This window comes from Hippopotamus amphibius, chromosome 14 (assembly GCF_030028045.1).
Source record: "Hippopotamus amphibius kiboko isolate mHipAmp2 chromosome 14, mHipAmp2.hap2, whole genome shotgun sequence".
NCBI classification, from domain to species: Eukaryota; Metazoa; Chordata; class Mammalia; order Artiodactyla; family Hippopotamidae; genus Hippopotamus; species Hippopotamus amphibius.
Genome location: NC_080199.1, coordinates 16,009,078 through 16,029,454, shown reverse-complemented (window position 1 = coordinate 16,029,454; position 20,377 = coordinate 16,009,078). Strand labels below are relative to the sequence as shown.

General features: G+C 45.3%; 1 protein-coding gene across 1 annotated transcript in view; it reads left to right on the top strand.

Annotated features, from left to right (window-relative positions):
* LOC130835549 (ATP-binding cassette sub-family C member 4-like) overlaps positions 1–20,377 on the top strand; it is a 194,155-nt gene that overhangs the window by 51,023 nt on the left and 122,755 nt on the right. The window contains exons 12-18 of the mRNA XM_057707187.1: positions 7,025–7,119; positions 7,346–7,432; positions 13,843–13,939; positions 17,280–17,483; positions 18,844–18,984; positions 19,790–19,827; positions 20,200–20,294. Coding sequence (XP_057563170.1) covers positions 7,025–7,119; positions 7,346–7,432; positions 13,843–13,939; positions 17,280–17,483; positions 18,844–18,984; positions 19,790–19,827; positions 20,200–20,294 — 757 coding nt within the window. The remainder of the gene's footprint in view (positions 1–7,024; positions 7,120–7,345; positions 7,433–13,842; positions 13,940–17,279; positions 17,484–18,843; positions 18,985–19,789; positions 19,828–20,199; positions 20,295–20,377) is intronic.

The window sequence follows — 20,377 nt, the reverse complement described above, 5'->3', positions numbered from 1 at the left end:
TTTTGCTTGTCTGGAAAGCTTTTGATTTCTCCCTCAAATCTGAATGAGATTCTTGCTGGGTAGAGTATTCTTGGCTGTAGTTTTCTCTCTTTCAGGACTTTCAGTATATCCTGCCATTCCCTTCTGGCCTGCAGAGTTTCTGTAGAGAGGTCAGCTGTTATCCTTATGGGTTTCCCCTTATATGTTATTTGTGGCTTCTCTTTTGCTGCTTTTAATATTTTTTCTTTGTGTTTAATTGTCATTAGTTTGATTAATATGTGCCTTGGTGTATTTCTCCTTGGGTTTATTCGGTATGGGACTCTCTGTGCTTCTTGGACTTGGTGAATTATTTCCTTTCCCATGTTGGGGAAGTTTTCCACTAGAACCTCTTCAAATATTTTCTCAGACCCTTTCTTGTTTTCTTCTTCTTCTGGGATGCCTATAATGTGAATGTTGGTATGCTTAATGTTATCGCTGAGGTCTCTGAGACTGTCTTCTATTCTTTTTATTCTTTTTTCTTTTTCCTGCTCTGTGGCGTTTATTTCCCCCATTCTATCTTCCAACTCACTTATTTGTTCTTCTGCCTCAGTCATTCTGCTGGTTATAGCATCTAGAGTATTTTTAATTTCAGTTATTTTGTTATCCATTGCTGTTTGTTTTTCTGAGTTCTTATGAACTGTTTCTTGTACTTTCTCGATTTTGTTATCGATATTTTGTATCATTTTTACTAACATTACTCTGAATTCTTTTTCAGGCATTTTTCCTTTTTCCTCTCTATTTATTTGGTCTTGTGGGTTTTTACCCTGCTCCTTTACCTGCATGATGTTTCTTTGTTTCCTCATGGTAGTCCAAACTTTTGGGGTTGCTTGTCCTGGCGATAGAGGTGTTTATAGAAGACTGTCCAAGCCCTAGACTAGTGTCCGAGTATTGGGTTCAACAAATACTAAGTCTAGGAAACACATACGTGTATAAGACACATAATTACTGAATCCCTTAGGACATAAGGCTCTGGAAAGACCTGACAGAGGAACCCCAGTATGCTATCAGATATTCAAAGAGAAACCCAACAGAAATTCAAAACCAAAACAGAACAAAACAGAAACAAAAGCAAAAACAAACAAACAAATAACACCTTACACATACAAACATTAATCCAGGGAGATTTTGTAAGCTAGGATCAAATATAAAAAAGAGCTAGAGTACCACCAGACAGAATGGAGATTCTCAGAGTGAAATTAGACAATTGTACTAAGAACTAAGATAAAGACAAAAACCTAATATTAAATGCCAAGGCGGTGTTTCATCTGGAGAATAGAGCAAGGAGTCTGAGCAGATCGATAGTGTTGCTTATAAGTATGTTAAGATAAAATAAACTAAAAATGGATGGAAGATGGGAACAGAAGAGCGTAGTGTGACTGGAAGTATGTAAATAAAAAGAAAGGAATAGAAATGTATAAAAGATAGAGATGAAAGGAAGGTATGAGAGATATATTGTCCGTACTACCAAAAACTTGGCTAGAAAGAGAAGTATACAAAAAAGGCAAAAAAAAATAAAAATAGAATAAAAAATAGAATTAAAAAAATGTTATAAAACTTGTAGATCCCTTCAGAGTAAGATCATAATTAATAAAGGAAAAAGAAAAAAAGAAAAAAAAATCCAGAACTGATCCCAGAATGGACCAACTCAATAGAATTGATACTAATATTTCTGTTTCCTTAGAGTCTCAGCTGTAAGTGTCCTTCTACTCGCCTTGGGGTTTTTGTATTATTCTGTGACCAGCAGAGCTTCCTTTATTGTTCATCTGTAAGCATCGGTGTGTGGGGAGGGAGAGGGTACAATAGTGGCTCCTTCCCCTGGGAGTGAGTGAGCAGTGGTGCACTGTTGTTTCAGTCGGGCTTGGAGGTGCCTGTTGCAGAGGGACGCTGGTGGCTCAGGTGTAAACAGAAAGTCTCAGAGTTGGGCCTCTCTCGGGGTTGTTTTTGTTTTTTTTTCTTGGCAGCCTCCCTGCTGCCGGTGTTCCAAGGGGTTTTAATCTAGCCCCGCCCGAGTTCCTGAGGGTACTTGTTATCCCTGAGCACCTTAGGTGGCCCACAGGGCATCTCTCCACTGTCCGCTGCAGGCGCTGAAAGAGAGAGAGGGGTATGCCTGCGGCTCCTCCCCCCCCCCCGCCCGTGAGCCTGCAGCCTCCAGCCGCCATCATGTCTGGGCAGCTCTCAAGGGCAGGCACTCCTCACCGTGGACCTCTTCCCTCTTCTCCTCTCGGTCCATCACCTTTCTGGCAACAATTTTTCTCACTCTGAACCAGCTCTCTGGTTCCCACGCTTCCACTCCCGGACCCTCTGTTCAGCTGTGAATTGATGTCTCGGTCCGGGAACGCTGAGCTGCGGTGCGGACCCTCCGTGTGTTTCTCACTCCCTCCCGTCTGCCACAGCTCCGCCACTTCACCTTCTTTGAGCCGTCGTAGATGCCTCCCTACCAGTTATGTCAGGATCCTTCTGGTCCTTTCTGGTGTCCGAGGTTGTCTGCTGGTGTTCATTTGGTTCTCTGTGGGAATTATTGCATCTTTTGGTGCATTCCCAATGCATCTGTGGAGAGGGATGCATTCCCCACGTCCCTCTACTTCGCTGCCATCTTTTTCTCGCACTAGTGATTTTAAAGCACCTGATTACTAGGGACATAACAAGGACTCTATAAATGTTAGAATGATTTTGAAAATAAATTAGCTCTTAATTACAAACTCAGCCAGTTTTTGGTAAAATCACATCCATAAAATGTGACCTGTAAGGAAGAAAGTATCTGAGTATTTAACTTCCATTATTTGAGTTGATATTTATATAGGTGCTCTACACATAGTACATTATATAAAGCAAAAATAAAAATATTTTGTTACCATGACATAAGCAATATAGTATGTAACATTTGTCTACATGTTATCTTTAACCACTTGAAAGCTTGCAGGGCCGGAATAAAGATGCAGACGAAGAAAATGGATGTGTGGACCCAGTGGGGGACGGGAGGTGGGATCAATTGGGGGATTAGGATTGACATATACACGCTACCGTGTGTAAAATAGATAGTGGAAACCTGCTGTATAGCACAGGGAGCTCAGCTTGGTGCTCTGTGGTGACCTACATGTGTGGGATGGGGGAGCATGGGAGGGAGTTCCGAGAGGGAGGGGATATATGTATACATATAGTTGATTTGCTTCATTTTACAATGGAAACTGACACAGCATTGTAAAGCAACTATACCCCCCCCAAAAAAAAACAATTAAAAATAAAAGAATGATAATGCTGGTAGAAACATGGGTGTACAAATAAAAACATGTTTAGGCAATACATTTAAAAGTATCTCATTGATAAATTCTGGTTTAATATTTTCCCACACAGATCACTTGAATTTATAAACTACTCTTGGGTTCCTATAAGCTTTCATGTCATGTTTACCACATTCCTGCCAACTTGAATGTTTTCAGATTGCCTTGACAATCATAGGATAATATGTTTATTGATAATTCCTCGTTTAGGTATAGAGGACTTTAAGTCTGGAGTTATTTTCGTGTTGTCTTCATTTCGAATATACTTCTCAGTCACCACTTGGGCAGCGTGATGTGAAAGAGCAAAAGGCTATGAACTGCCGTGAGCTTGGTTCAGATTCCAACTCTTCTGTTTAACAGCTGACTGTTCTCAGACCAGTGATGTAACCTCACTTAGTCTCAGTTTCCTCATCTGTGAAATGGGACCAGTACTTTCCATGCAGCTTGTTGTGAGGATTAGAGATAATCAGCATCAGGGTCCAGAACAGAGCTTGGTGCACAGATCTCACCCTCCAGGAGCTGAGAGAAGCCGTGTGCACGTGTACAAATGATGGAGCAGAATAAGATGGGTCGTTCACGAGAGATGTAAACAAAGCCTTAGGAACCAGCAGGAAGAGACATGAGTCCAGGGTGGTTTCATGGGAGAGTGTGTTTGGGCTGAGCCTGGAAAGATGGGCAGGCTTGACAGGCTATGAGAGGAGGGTAATTCCAAATGGAAGAAAAGCTGTGAAGAAAGGCGGGACCTCCTGCTGTTTGACTCTGGAGTCCAGCCCTCCTCTGCCAGGGCCTCAAGTCCTGTCCTCATGAACTATTTCAACAGTTGTCTCCATGGTGTTTCTACTGTAAGTGTCCACCATCGCTGAAGGGCCCTTGATGAGCTTCTGGACGGATGGCATAAATCCAACCTCTCCATTTCCTAGTTTGCTTCTAGTTTGTGTGTCTTCTTTTCAGTGAATATTGGTTAAGTTTACTTTAGAGGAAAATAACATGAAAAAAAACACCTTCCTGTCAGTGGGAGGAATTGTAACATGTGCTGAACTCAGGCTTTTCCCTTTAACATAATCAGAAAATGGTGGCTGGGAAATTAGTCTGACTTGGATTTTACTTCAAATCCTTTGAAATGTTTTTCCCATCTGGGGCTGGTCCATAAATAGCTTGCAGAGTCAACAACACACTCAAAGTCCTCCTACCAGTCTCAGAGAGCCTGTTCCTTATGCCCTAACTGTGCTAAATGTAAGAGTGGATTTAAGTGCCTTTTCTAAAATGTGGTTAAGATTGCTGTGCTACGACGTGGTGCTATTTTGAGAAGGAAACCAGAAAAACATAAAATCAAAGCATGAAAAATAAGCAGAACATTTTGCAAGGACTGTGAGCAGTGAAATGGAGGCCTAGTAAACTCTGTGTGTGTGTGTGTGTATGTGTGTATGTGTGTGTGTGTGTCTAAGGCTGGGAACCTATGTTAAAATGGCTCATTGTTTTTCCTGAAAACCAAAGCAAGAGATGGTATTAGCTTCTGAGCTCAAGAAAGAAATACGGTGCAATAATGATAAATTTTCATGACAAAGCAATTGTTGCCTTTCACTTGAGGCACCCCAGTTAAGCTTTGCGTGTGCAGGGAACCTGTGTGTGCCTGTGTGTCTTTGTGGCTGTCAGGGAGGGGTATGATGGAGACAGTGTCTTTCTTCTTCTTGTGGTGATGTGCTTTGCATGTTGTGATTCACACTGTGAATGGGGTCCCACTGTTAGACTCATGAGAAAATAGGCATCAGTCACCAGTAGCAAGTTACAAGCAATTCATGTCCTTTTCCCACATATGCAGGGTGTTCATGCACTTGTTTTGATTCTCACAGCATCCTTGAGTTTAGCGATTCTTGTTTCTGCAGCACATTCTATAGAAGAGGAAAACAAGACTCACAGAGATCAAAGGACTTATGGAGACTCCAGTGTGCCACTTACTTTCTCCTCAAATTTGCTAGAGACAGAGAAATGAGGGCTTCATCTGCAGAAAGGTAGTCTGTGTATCCTAGGTTGATGCCTGAGGGATTTAGTAGATAACAGACTCCTCCCAGACTCTGCTTGTCTATGCCAGGATCTGTCAAGTGATAATTATAGGTAATCTAAGATTTCTAATAAAATACTGTGTAACTTAAACCTAATTGTTATCATTTTGGGGATGTTCTTGTCATTGTTTCCCCCCCCCCCCCAGGTACTCTGGGGAAAATAGACTGATCTATTTATTTCTTAAATAATATTCAAATATAACTTTTGATAGATTCCCAGATCCTCACGTCAAAACATCACATCCTTCTGAGCTTTGCGTTTTTCCTGTTTCCACGGACAAGCATCTACTTAATCCAGCTGATCTGCTCAGTGTCCCTCGAGCACGCTGTTTCTTTCCCTTTAGTTTCCCTGCCCAGCCTGCTCTTTCTGCTCCCATTTCTGTACAGACCTAGTCTGTCACTCTGTCACTGGCCTTAAGTATCACTTTGAAGACACAGGTCAGGTGTCATCCTTTCTCTGAAAGTAGGAAGCTGAGGCCAAGTTCAGCAAAATTGGTCATTTAAGATAAAATAAGTCCTGTGCCTCCACCAGGCTGGGCCACCAGCTCTCACGCTTGTGCCTTTAGCACAGACCTTCACACTTGCATATCCGGCTGCAAAGTGACCTCACCGAGAGGTCATCTCAGCTTGTCTGCAACCAAAGTCTCCTAAACCTGCATCCACCATCTTCTCAGTAAATGGAGACCCTGTTCTTCGCCTTCTTCACGCCTAAAACCCACAGTCCTCCTCTTCTCTTATAGCCCACATCCACCCCATCAGCAGGTCTTACAGCCTCCACCTTCCAAATGTGCCTGGAGTGTGACCCTGTCTCTCCATTCCCACTGCTCCCACTCTGGTCCTGGCCACCATCATCCGTCACCTAGATTATTGCTGTAGCCTCCTCACTTGTATCCACCCTCACCCTTCCCACTGACTGTCTGTTTTCTGCAAAGCGCAGGAGTGATTCCTTAAAAACCTCAGACCATGTCAGTCCTCCCCACCCCACTCCCCCTGTTACTGGGAGTGACACCAGGGCTCCTCCTGCTCTGTATCTGCCCTCATCCCCCTCATTCTTACTCAGCTCCAGCTCTCCTGGCCTCCTTGCTTGTCGTGGAAAACCTTGGGCATCTGCCCCATGGCCTCTGCACTCGCTCATTCCTCTGTGTGGAGCCTCATCTCCAGGTCTGCGTGAGCCCCCTCCACCCTCCCCCAGATCTGCTCACAACCCTCTGAGCAGAGCCCTTCCCGACCCCAGTATAGACTCACTCTCCCTCCTTTACTCTCCATCCCCCTAAGCCGGCTTCCTTTTTCTTCTAGTCCTTAGTACCTGTACTCAGGTTAATTTTCTCTATTGTTCATCTCACACCATGGAAAGAAACTCTGGGGCTTTGTCTCCTCATGGCTGAATTCATTGTGCCCAAAACAATGCCTACATATAGTCCATCCTCAGTGCATATATGTTAATGGACAAATGCATAAATGTTGTGAAGAACTACAGAATGAAAAGAAATGAAAAGCTGTAAGAGGTTTTTTTTAATGTTCAGTGTTATAATTTAGCCACTATGAAATATAGCCATTGCTGTTGATCAATTATTTGTATGAAGAACTGATGCTCGAAGGTTACGATGACAGGAGGAGAACACATTTTAAATCTTTTTTCTTTTTTTTCCCTTTTCTATCTCCGTGTAGGATTTACAGCTTTTGGAGGATGGAGATCTAGCTGTGATAGGAGATGGAGGAATCACACTGAGTGCAGGGCAGAAAGCCCGGGTCAGCCTCGCAAGGTAAATGGCATCTCAGTTGCCATCCTACCCCTGCCTCCTCTGCAGCTCCTAGTGGAGGTGAGCATGCAGAACCCACTCACCAAGTGGGCGCTGTGTGAAGCAGGGGCTTGGGCTTTTCCATGGGCTCTTGGAATGAACATGGAATTGTTGGATGCCTTCAAGATTCAGAGATGAGGTCCAGGAAGTGTGAAGCGTTCTTCTCCTGACATCTCTCTACATTTTCTAGAGCCGTGTATCAGGATGCAGACATCTACCTCCTGGACGATCCGCTCAGCGCAGTGGATGCAGGAGTGAGCAGGCACTTGTTCCAACAGTGAGTTTTCTCCTATTTTCTATCCTTTCTGCTTTCCAAGAACCCTGTAGAGTTCAGGGCAGAGAGCTCAGGAGACGCAGCTCATTCTGCCCTGGTGTCCCTGTCTCCCCTCCCTTCCCACCACAGAAGATCCATCATAGAGAAATATTGTGTCATGAGGTCAAGACAGGAAAAGACAGGAGGTGCTTCCAGTGTGTGGAGGCCAGTGGAGCCCGTGCTTTAGGGAGCTGAGGAATAGATGGCAAATTTCCCCCTGCTACTTGCAATTGATAACTAGACACTATGGGTGGATCCAGACCCCAGGAATAAGAAAGATGGTGTATGGTTTTTAAATCAGAGGATGGGTCTCGGGAACCTGGTACTTCACTGCCAGTTCTTTTCCTCTGTCATTTGTTTAAGGCCCGTTAGAAGTGAAGTTTTCAGCGTTGACATAGGGCTTCTGTGGAAAGGCCTTATGGGTTTATACTTATAATTCTATAGTTTGGAAATAATAATTTCTAGAATTTAAGAATGATTTATTCCGCATCAGGGTGTGGCTTCAGTTGTTTCATGTTGCTTCATGGATGCTTCCTAGAATTAATACCTAGACCCACATGTAGGGTTAACTTGAATTTGAAACTAGGAATCTAGAATCTGGCTGAAGTCCTGACCCTCACTTTGTGTGTCTGGAATTTGTTGGCAGTGACTCTTGCTTGGCCACCGAACCTCTGAAGCAGGACAATTCTGATGCTTTTCTGTGTGTAATGTGTCCTAACACACACTGCCTGATGCCTCTGATGGAGTCTACACTGGCCTCTTTGAAAGCCTCGTGAACTTGCTTTTTCTGAAGCAGCATCCACATCTACCCCATGGTTAGTTCCCTTGCTGTTGTTCCCCTTGTTAAAGCCAAGGAGCCCTTCTGGCTGCACTTATTAAAGCCCTACTGTGTGCACTGAGATCTATGCCCTTACAGATGTTACTGCACAAAACCTCTTGGTTTACCAAGGAGGACAGTGAGCCAGGAGAGGGGAAGGACCCACCCTGGGCAGAAAAAGGGAGACTAAGACGTTCGGCTCTCATTCCTGCCTCTAAGGAATGTGTCTCTACGTGGAGCTTGTTGAGACAGATGCCTGAGAAAAGCTCAGTATAGTCAAGGTTTAAAGCGTTTCAATACAGGATAGTAAATGGTAAATGGAAGCAGAAGTGGGCAGCTGTAGGCTTTCAGCTGAATTTCAGAAGCTCCTTGTGTGCTGGGCTTGGCAGGACGTGCCCTGTGGACCTGCAAGCTGGGCAGGGTTTGTGGATGCTGAGAAGAGAATTCAGTTCCTTTTGCTAAAGAAAGAGTAGAAACAAAGGAGTAGAGGTAGGAGGAAGCAAGGCTGTGAGAAGAACAGCAGGCATGTCCTCACCTGGAGGATGCAGGTTGTGCAGCAGAGAGAAGCTATTTGGAAATTCTCGCTGTCAGGTCCGGTATGAGTTTGCTAGGGCTGTGTCCATCCAGGCTGCTCTCACAGAAGAGTATAGACTGCAGCCTATAAATAACAGAAATTTACCTCTCACAGTTCTGGAGGCTGGAAAAGTCCAAGGCCCAGGTGCTGGCAGATTTGGTGTCTGGTGAGGACCCGATTCCTGTGTCCTTACATGGTGTATGGGGTGAGGGAGCTGGGTCGGTGCCCTTTGATAAGGACACTAACCCCATTCATGAAGGCTTCTCCCTCATGACCTAATCACCTCCCAACAGCCCATCTCAAGGACCTTCACAGTGGGGATTAGGTTTCAACATATGAATTTTGAAGACACAAACATTCAGTCTGTAGCAGGCGGTCACAGATGTGGGGTTGGGGGAGCAGAGCTTAAACAACAGAAATTCATTTTCTCACAATTCTGGAGGCTGAAAGTCTAACATCAAGGTGTGGGCAGGTTTCCTTTCTGCTGAGACCTCTCTTCTTGGCTTCTGATGGCATCTTCCTCACTGTGTCCTCACGTGGTCTTTCCTCTGCTCACGTGCACCCCTGTCTCTGTCCTGTGTCTTCGTCTCCTCTTCTAAGGACACCAGTCAGATTGGATCAGGCCCACCCTAATTAAGGGTAACAGTTACTTCTTTAAAGGCTCTGTCACCAGATTCTAAGGTACTGGCAATTAACATGAATTTTGGGGGGGGGAGGGGCAGAATTCATTCACAGCAAGTCCTAAGTAGCAAAGTAAAGACACTTGAGCAGAGTCAGCGTGTGAGAGGGAGATATGTGAGGAGCTCTGAGCTCTGGATGCTGGGAGCTGGGATTCCACGTCCACTAAGCAGGGGTCGTGGGGCGGGTTCCACCAAAGTGTGTATGTACCTGGAGCTGAGTGTTGGGGTGATGGCAGACCTCTGCAGATGGATGGTGGTGATGGCTGCACAGCCATGTGAATGTACTTAATGCCACTGAGCTGTATGCTTACACATAGTTAAAATGGTAAATTTCATGTTATGTGTATTTTACCCCATGAAAAAAGTGCGTGTTAACATCGAAACTTTCAAAACACAAGAGAGCAGGACAGCTGACCTGTGGCATGGCCTCCAGCTCTCTGATCTGAGCTGCCTTTCCCAGCTTCTCCTCATCATGACTTGATGAGTTTTTCCTTAGAGAAGTGCCTTGTGGCTTCGTCATGAGTTCAGTGACAGGCGCCAGTGCTGTGACAGGGATTCCAACACCCCCCCCCCCCCACCCCTGCCGCCCCTGCTGGCATCATGAGTAGCTCAGCCTCTCTGTTCCCACCACCCTGACCTGAACTCACACATGTCTGTCCCCTGGGCTTGTGTGCGTCTGCACAAGTTCCCCATCGCTGCGAGAACAGTCTCTGCAGGACACGGCATCCGTGTCACAGGGAGGGGAGAGCAAGGCATTCTGATTGCCAAGCTCAGTGCGCTGATCACAAAGCTCTCCCACGTTCTTCTTCAGACACAGCAAGTGTTTATAAGTATTCTCCAGGCTTTTGGGTTTAATGACCTTGGATGTACACGTGATAGAAGCAACCTTGTTAAGACTGTTTTTTGCTAATCAGAACCACATTCCCTGAGAAAACTTAGGGCCGGGAGCATGAATGCAATTTAGGAAATCACTCAGCAGCAACCGGAGAATGTTCTCAAGTGAGAAAATTAGATGGAAAAATATGCTATGAGAGATGGTGGTCGTGTCAAAGCTTAGCCATGGGAAGTGTTTTGTATTACAAGTGAATGGATTACACTTCTACTTGCCATTAACCGTTTCCTTCAGTCATGAATATACATGTAAGGTTATTAAGGTTTGTGAGTTTTACAACCATGTTATGAATATTAAGTGGGTTCTATCACCTACAGAAGGTCAGAGTCCTCAGGTGAACTGAGGCAGTCTCACCTGTGTCCAGCTGTGCGTCCCGTCGTGTTTCAGCCCCACATCACCAGACCTCGCCTCCTATGTCACCAGTTCTTCAGGTCTGTCCTGATCAGAATCCCAGGCTGCTGTCTACACAGGTCACCCTTCCTGCTCCAGCCCTTCACAGACTCCCCCTCATGTTCAGGATGCAGCTCTAGGTCCTCAAACGGAGAATTAACATCTGCCACCGTGAGCCTTTCCAGCTCGTCCCCACACCCACTGGGTATTCCAGCCGTGCTGGCTTTGTGGGTGGTCCTTTCTCACACCTGTCTGCCTGTAAATACTGCTTCCTCTGTCCCAGAGCCAGGGAACAGTGCACCAGGGCAAAGAAGGCAGGTGGAAGATGGGCCCCTGCCTTTCCCTCCTGTTCCTCCAGGGGGAGCCTGTGCCCTTCTGCCTTCCCTCTGCCCTCAGTGGGTTTGTGTTGAACCATGTATGAGTTCCCCTACCCCATAAGCTGTGACTGCAGTAAGGAGCCTTAGCCCAGCATGTTCTGTCTCAGGACCCCTGCACCTGCTGTGCCTTCTTCCAGGGGTGTTTCCCCCAGACAGCCTCATGGCTCCAGTGTCACCCCAGCTAAGACAGCAGGGCCTACTTACTTTTCTTTCAAAGCAAACACCATGGCCCGATAGTGCATTTTCAATACTCGTTCAGTGTGTCCCCCTGTATGCGGTGCAGAGTATTGGCTGCTTTCTTGACCTGCAGATGCGGGTCAGGTGTGTGACAGCTCAACAAAGCTCTGCTGACTGAATGAATGGAGGTAGGGACTCTGTCTTTCCTATTTGTATCCCTTCTATCATGGGCTGTGTCCGCTCTTAACACACCCCGTATATAGGCTTACATATGGGATTATAGGATTAACACAGCCTTATATAGGAATAACAGTGAAGCAGCTTGTTGCTGACTCCATCATTTTTTATGGCATGACTTGGAAATCTTTGCTCTAAAAACTTGGAAAATAGAGTATTTTCCTAGAAATCTTGATGAAAACATTATTTAGGGAATATTCAAAGCCGTCAACTGATCACCTCATTGTGACTATTTGTATTCCCTCACCTGTGATGGAAAGTTAGGAAGAACACATTTTAGAACTTCTGGGTTGGTCCATCTTGGGCGCAGCAGCCCGTCAGGCTTGATTAGCATCCGCCTTTGGGGACTGTTGGCAGGAAATTATGAATTAAGGAGAAACAATTCCATTAAAAGCTTTCGTACTAAGTCTGAAGAGAGTGTTAGTCAAGAAACTTAGGTACAAACGCTGAACTAACACATGTCAGAAGGGAAAATGGACTTAATGAAGCCATGGTGTATGTCTCTACATCCTGGGCTCTTGCTTCTGATCATAGACCCAGTGTCCAGAGTGTCCCCTTAGGACTTTTCTATCTGAGTTCAAAGCACGTCTTTTCTAACTGAGTCCAAAGACCACTTGTGGATTAGGGAGGAGTGGAGAAGGGGGCTGTTGTTTACTGAGTGGATTGGTGCTTTTATTTCTCAGAACATGTGGATGAGTTGTCACTGACCTTGTTTTGAAATGAAGAAACAGGTTTAGTGGCTCGTCCGACGTTGTCAGGCTGATGAGAGGGACTGAGCTGCCGTCTGCTGCCTCCAGACTCTCCATCTGACTCACTCAGCAGGCTGAGCTGTGGTCCACGTTCCTGAGATTTGCTCTGCGAGGGGCTTGGGCACCCAGAGTGCATGCCTGGACCCTGCCTGTGGTCACCGGGGACCTGGACAGGCTACTTGCTTCCCTGGAGGGTTGTAGACCCTTGTGGGATGAGACTGGGGCTGAGTCCCTAGGGGTCTGCATTTACAATGTAGGAGCAGTTGGAGGGGTTCCTGTAAAAACACACTTAAGGTTGGATACTGAGGGGGGTTGTTGGGCTGCACCCCGCAGGCCTGCAAGGCCTGTACTTGCCCAGCTTAGACCTAAGAAAGAGCCTGGAGTCAGTGACAGAGGCACAAATGGTTTAATGGGTAGAGTGAGCTTCCGTGTCTGAAGCAAACCTGGAGGGACACCCCACGGTGTGAGGCCCACATTGGGGCAGGACATGGTGGCAGCCTTTGTTTCTGGGGATGGTGAGGTTGGCCCATGGGTTACCATGGAAACCTGCAGAGGGGCACGCTCCTCACTGCCCCTTTGGTAAGCATGCTGGAGGATTCTGATCTAAAGCTAGAACAGACATTAGCTGGGGCCTGAGTCTGTGTAGGAAGGTCAGTCATGTGACTGGGGTGTCGGTGCAGCAGGCACCGGGTGAGCAGGGAATGTACAGAGAGCAAGAGAACAGCCATCTCGGGTGGCCTCACCATACAGGGTCTTGGCTAGAGAGAATTACTGTGTCTTTTGAGCTGTTGGATGATTTCCACTGTGATTGGGGCCATTTGGATGTTGTTCTTTCATTTTCGTATTCGGAAGGTGTTCAGTCCTAATGAAATGCTTCCTGGATGGGACTGGGAATGTAGAGACTGAGGGAGGTCGTGCTGCCATTCATTTTCTAGCTGATATTATTTGGGAAGAAGTGTCTAGAAAATGGCAAATGTTACCAAGAATCTGTTAATTTTTTCTTGTTAATATGTACGTCATAAATCATAAATAATCACCTAGAAAACTGTCGAGGGAAAGTGTGCATATTTGTATATGACATAGATCCCTCTTCTCCCATTCCCACATAGCCATAAAATAGTGTTTTAGTCTGATTAAGTTTTGCAATCTCTGTATTGGTCAATTATTTTTAATTATGAAACGTAAATTATTGTTAAGCTGAGTTTTTGGGAAAAACAACTTAGCTGCTGCGTCTTTCACTGGACTGCTTTTTAGAACTTTTCAGTGGCACTAGATTCAAGTTTGCTGCTGATAAATTTGAGGACCTACTTGGAATCATTGATTTATATTTGTATTTATTTTGTATTGTTTATTTGGTATTTAAGCTACAGATCTTTGACTGCTGTGTTGTTTTGGTCTCACTATGTTTTCAAAATATGTGTTTTCACTTGGGAACACCCACATTAATGTGCTTTTGCATCCTGTACCTTTTACATTTGCAGGTGTATTTGCCAAGCCTTGAAGAAGAAGATCACAATCTTCGTGACTCATCAGCTGCAGTTCCTCAAGGATGCAAGTCAGATTCTGATATTGAAAGATGTAAGTAATTTCTAGAAGTCTGTGGAATTGCTAGCACTCTGGTTTGTTGAAGGCCAGGCCTCCCAGCAGGTCCCTCTCCTTGGATTCAGATTAAAGGACCTCTTCTCCCTCAGTTTTATGCCCCCTTCCTCCAGAGCTGGTATCCATGCTTTTGAGGATGAGTCCAAGTCATGTAGAAATGTCACTATTACACTCTGTGTCACATAAACCCTACAGTATATAAAAGTGCTACCAGAGTTACTCATTTATCACTGTTCTAACGGAATTTGTTAAGAACAATGATGCTGTCTTATTTAGAACTTTTTGTTTTCCTCTTCGACAACTTAAGTCAAAGTGTATTATTTGGAAATTAGAGATACTAGGACCTGTTTGTATCCATGTGATTGTCATGCGCAGTTTGCCTAAAGAGCATCTTCCATTAACACCAGGAGCGAGGTTGGGTAGCTGAGCACCCTGGTCAGAGACACCCACTCTGCTGGTCTAGCCAGTTGCTGGTCTCACTTCGCAGGTGTTTTTTTGTGCCCCATACCTGTGGGAGGCTGCGCAGCAGTAGGACAAGGCCCTGCCTTCATGGGGCTCCTGTTCTAATGGGAACAGATGTGACGAAATAGAGGGGTGGGGCTGACATCCTGGGTGCCTCCCTGAGGAGGTGGTGCCTCACAGGGCCTGAGTGACAGGAAGGTGGGGGCCACACAGACACGTGGGGGAGGGGGGTCTTAGGCGGGGGTCTTAAGGAGTGAGCTGGAAGGTTGGAGGAATGGCAGGAAGGCCAGCATGTCTGAGGAGCGTGAGCAGGGGAACATGGAGGGCGCTGGTCTCTGAGCAGTGGGCAGGGGGCCCGGAAGTGTGATGGAAGCCCTTGGATGGTCCAGAGCAGAGGAATGATGTGCAGGATTTAAAATATTCCTCTGATGTTCACTGGAGGGGTGACAGCAGAAGCAATTAGAAGTCTTAGTAAAGTTGAGAAGACGGAATTGTGGGCTCAGGCTAGTGTATGAGTTTCTAGAGCTGCCAGAACAAAGTGCCACCAACTGGGTGGATTAAAACAACAGGAATTTATTGTCTCACTGTTTTGGAGGCTGCAAGTTCCAAATCAAGGTGCTGGCAGGGCCGTGCTCACTCTGAAGTCTGTTAGGGAGAGTCCTCCCTCCCAGCTTCTGGTGTTCGCTGGCCTTCCATGTGATTCCTTGGCTTCCAGCTGCAGCGCTGTTTTCTCTGCCTCTGATGTCACATGGCCATTGTCCCCATGTGTGTCTGAGGCTCTTCTCTTCTCATAAGAACATCAGTCATATTGGATTGAGGGCCACCCTACTCTCGTATGACCTCATCTTAACTTAATTACATTTGCAAAAACTCTTTATCCAAATAAGATCATGTTCACAGGTGTCATGTTTAGGGTTTGAACATACCTTTTCGGGGGCCACCATTCAACCCCCAACACCTAGCATGGTTGGGGGTGGGGTGGAGATTAGTGAGGAGTTTTCAGACTTGGTGGTGGTTTGATGCTTCACTCCTTGGCTTGTTTGCCTCTGGGCCTCAGCACCTCTGTTGTTAACCCTTGTCTGTTCCATCAGGCCCTTGGTCAGATCCCTCACTTACCTAGTGAATTTCTGCCCTAAGAAAGACTGTTAAAATGCAGAAGTACTGCCTCTCTAGAAGCAGTTCCATGTGTCAACTCCTGTCCACACTTTCAGGAATGAGGAGATCAGGCTTCTCAAATTTGGGAGCAGTTAATTTCATGTTTGGAGGGGGTGACGCTAGTGCCTAAAACCCCAACATTGTCAGTATTATGAGCACAGAATCAGTGGGAGGCAGAATAACCTGTTTAGCCCGTCCCTAGGTGTTTTGGGGTTCCCTTATTGCTTCTTTTGAGGAGACCACCCTCAATTTTGCTACTATCAGAACTACTGTTTGTCCACTGGTGAGCACCCTGGATGAGTTCGGGTCCATCCTTACTGTTTGTCTGGTCCCTGTCTCACAGCAGAGAGGGGATGGCTGCCCCTTTGTCCCCTTGGAGTTGTCAGCACTTGGCCGCTGAATGAAATTGCTATCTTTGGACCCCTGGTTGTTTCCTTGAGCATCTTACAGATACTAAGTGGAAATGGGTAATTTCACTAAATAAGGTGTATGAATATTGCCTTCCTGGTGGAACAAGACACAATATATCCTGAATAATTATCTAATTCTGCAGTATCAGATGATACCCAAAGGCTTCACTGGGCTTCTCCCAGGGGACCGCCTCAGTGGATAGGATGAGAGGGGTCCCAGCTAGGGTCGTGGGCCACCTTCTTCCACCTGACCTGCCTTAACCAGAGCTGCCCTCCTTTGTTTAATTTTGCATCCTGGGATTTTTCTTAATATTTTGTTTGACACTGAGTGAATCAGCTGAGTCTTATTTCATGGAATCAGAAAATAGTGAAAACATCTGCATAGTATTTTATAGAACTTTGTGAGGGAGGAAAACTGTGCAATGATGTGTCACATGTGTTCAAAGAACATGATTAGCTTGACTATAGTTTAAGCAGTTGCCTGATTTGGGGAAGCCTGGTTGGCTGCTTGTGGTTGGTTGTTCTTAACCACTTGTGGTTGGTTGATTCTTCTCAGATCTGAGTGCATTGATTCTGGCTTAGGGTTTGGTTTGCTGGCACAGGCAGCCAAGGCATTAGAGCCACCCTGTCTCAATGCCTCTTTATTTAATTACTTTACCAGGTGGAATATTGAATTTTCAGTGGGGATCTTCCTGCATCTGTGGGGAAGTTGTAAAGACCATGAAGACGCAGCTCATGGGTTCTCTGTCCAGGGCTGGTTCCTCCATGTCTCACCCCAGTGGGGCACATGATGCTATGACAATGGTCAGCGAAGGTTTGATGAGGGACTCTTAGCTCTGCAGATGTGCTTGTGTCCCCCTCTGGGTCAGTCTTAAGTTTCTTTCCTGGAATATCCTCCCCAATGAACTGTCTTTTTAAATTCTGCTTGTCACATGATGCTTCTCTGAATTTCCATGTTGTCTAAAAATACTATACTGATACTCCCACCAACATCTGTGCGTTTTGCTTCCTTAAAAGCCCGTGGTAGTTATGTCAATGGCCTCCATTTTTAACACATGATCACACATTTCTTTCATGTCCCCCAGGACCTAACACAGGGTTTGGCAGAGAACAGAATGCTCAGTTCTGTGTCAAGTGGAAAGGAGCTAGATTTGTCAACCGGAATTGCAGACATAAGGATCATTGTATTATGAAAATTGTAATCTAAGACCAGTTAACTTTTCTTGATTAGTATTTAGATTAGATTAGAATTATCAAATGCAAATGCATTCCTCTCATATTCTCTATTACAGGGCAAAATGGTCACCAAGGGGACTTATTCTGAGTTCCTGAAATCCGGTGTAGATGTCATTTCCTTTTTTAAGAAGGAGAAGGAGGAGGCTGAACCATCTCCAATTCCAGGAACTCCCATTCTGAAGAATCAGACCTCCTCCGGGTCTTCGGTTCAGTCTCAGCAGTCTTCCTTGTTGAAAGATGCTGCTCCAGAGGACCAAGATGTGAGTTTCTCATCCTGCAACATGCCCTGGTCTATCTGCTCTTGGTGGCTTCATGGACCTTCTGTCTGCTCCGCTCACGACATCTTCGATTGTCCCAAAGTAGACCCTAAGGTTCCAAAGCCTTATTGCATGGAATTGGTAGAATTAAAAGAGCATGAAGGCAGCAGGCCTGCGTGGGGTTCCCCTCTGGGTGTAGGATGGAGAATCTTATGGAGATCAGTAGTGGGTGTAGTGCTGTGAATTCCTAGGTTTCTCATGGTGATATTGAAACTCTTCAATTTACTATAGTTACATCCTACTTGCTGTGGTGGCTCCTGGCTTCCTTTATGCATCCAGAGGCTTAATGTGAAGACCCCCTTAGACTGAGTCCTGCTGTGGCCTAAATTAAATCAGTTACTTTTCCTGTATGTTGGAATGGTCTGGCACTGCAGGTGACTGATGGTAGTATTTTGCCCCATTGTCAGCTGGTTTGTGATAGGCCAGAGGTAGCATGTGCAAAGGACCTGAAACACAGCAAACACTTTGGAGTTAGTTCCCGTCTTCCTTTCTTACTTTTCAAGACCAAGAACCACCTCTTATCCACCTTGAATCCCCAGTGGCCAGCATAGAGCCCAGGACATCCTTAGCTCCTGTGACTCTATAATGCATTCTAAGTCCTCCAGGCAGAAATGCAGAAATGCACTAGATCTCCCTTAAATACATACACAGGTATTCCTTGATATCCAAACCCTCACTATCCAAATCCAAGAGCCTTGGTGATTCTGATAAACATTCAGATTAGTCCCTCACATTCCACACTCAGGAATCACTCTCTGAAATTCAGGAACCACGTAGATTCTGATCATATGCTGTCGCCCTGCTGTCCAAACTCACATGACTCCAGCTCGCTGTGTGAACTCAGTTTACTGTATTTGGCTGATATTTTGAGCCCAAGTATGTTTTATGTCACCGTGACTGAGTGACACAGTAATCGAGAGGGATGCATCATCTCCATATCATTTTGTGTGTTATTTGGGAAGAAGCTTTTACTTTCATACTTGAGTCAGGCATGTTGTGCCTGTGCTGAGAGTCATGATCAACTTTAAGCAAAGCCACCCAACAGTGAATAACCTTGTGCAAGTGATGTTTCCTTATTTTTAATAGATTCCTAGGAGTGGAATGGATGGGTCCAAGGGTGAATGCACACATGGTTTGGCTAGATATTTCCACACCTTTCTCTGTAGGATATGGACCATCTTGCACTCCTATCAGTGTGTGTGTGTTTTCCGACGGCTTTGCAGTGGAGGACATCATTGAATTTTGGAAATTTGGGGGTTCATTATTTAAAATTTTGTCTCTCACTGCCATTTTCTCCTCCCAGACTGAGAGTATACAGTTCACACTCTCCCTGGAGGACCGTTTGGATGGAAACGTTGGTTTTAAGACCTACAAGACCTACTTCACAGCCAGTGCTCACCAGTTTATCATCATTTTCCTTATTCTACTAAACATCACAGCTCAGGTAAATAAGCACATTTATTTTGGTTTGTGCCCTCAGTTTGATATTTACATACTATTTATACTGTATTTATATTATTATTATTATTTTTAATATGTATATTAAGAGATTTATGTCAAAGAATTGGCTCTTGAGATTGTGGGATCTAGCTGGGTGAATATGAAATCAGAAAGGCAGGCCTGCAGGCTGGAACCTCAGGCAGAAGCCGACGCTGCAGTCTTGAGGTGGAATTTCTTCCTCCTCCAGGAAGCCTCTGATTTACTCTCAAAGCCTTTGACTGACTGGATGAGGCCCACCTCATTGTTGAGGGTGATCTCCTTTACTTAAGTTCTGATGACAGATGTGAACTACATCTACAAAATACCTTCACAGCAATATCTAGACAAGTGTTGGTTGAATCACTGGAGACTGGCCTGGCCAAGCTGACACAGAAAACTGACCATCACAATACCTGTCAAGCTTCTTTCCTTTGAAGAATCCCAACATTTATACATTTTTACTGTATTTTACAGTCCACTGGGATTTGCATTGAAATACATTATCTGTGGGGAGCAAAATAAGTGAGGCTTCCTGGTAGCACATGTACATGATAGAGAGATTCTAGGGAAAAAAGGATGTCTTTTAGAGATGTTGAAATGTGACACGCCCTCCCTGACCTGTGGTTGTGTGGGATGAGGGGCTGGCGCAGAGCTGAGCTGGAAGGACCGTCGCTGTTTTCCTGGAGTCTTTCCATCACCCATTCTAGTGAGTGGGGGTTTGAGGGGGTCAGTGATATCAGTGTTTGAGTGATTGTTGTTTCCTGCTCCAGGTTGCCTACATCCTTCAAGATTGGTGGCTTGCATACTGGTGAGTGATTCCTGGTCTGACCCAAAGTGCTGTAAAATTGACACAGAGCCTCAGTTTCTCACAGAGTCAGGGGGAGAGGTGGGGCTTGTTCAGCCGCCTCTTCTGATCCTCATGAGAAGTTTCCCTGAAGGAAAATTAAAGTTCTTGCTGGTGGAGTGTGACACTCCCATGGTCTCTCCCCATGTCTGACCCTCAGCAGCTCCTTATAGACAATTTTGAGAACCAGAGGTCATGATTAAAATTAAATTTTGTAAGGTAGATTCATTGTGAGCTGGGAATCATTTTTCAGCATAAAATACATCTCCTAAAATTTTTTTGTTATTTATCTAAATTCTGTATATAGCGTAATATTCTTTCTTCCCTGTTCCATAGGGCAAATGGACAGAGTACCCTGTATGCCATAGTATATAGAAAAGGAAAGCTAATTGTGGAGCCTGATCGTGCCTGGTACTTTACAGTTCATGCAGGTACAGTTGAACCATCTGGTCTGTTATACAAGGACTTAGATGCTTACAGTGAGGCTTGTGTGAGCAACTAGGGCTTCCAGGAG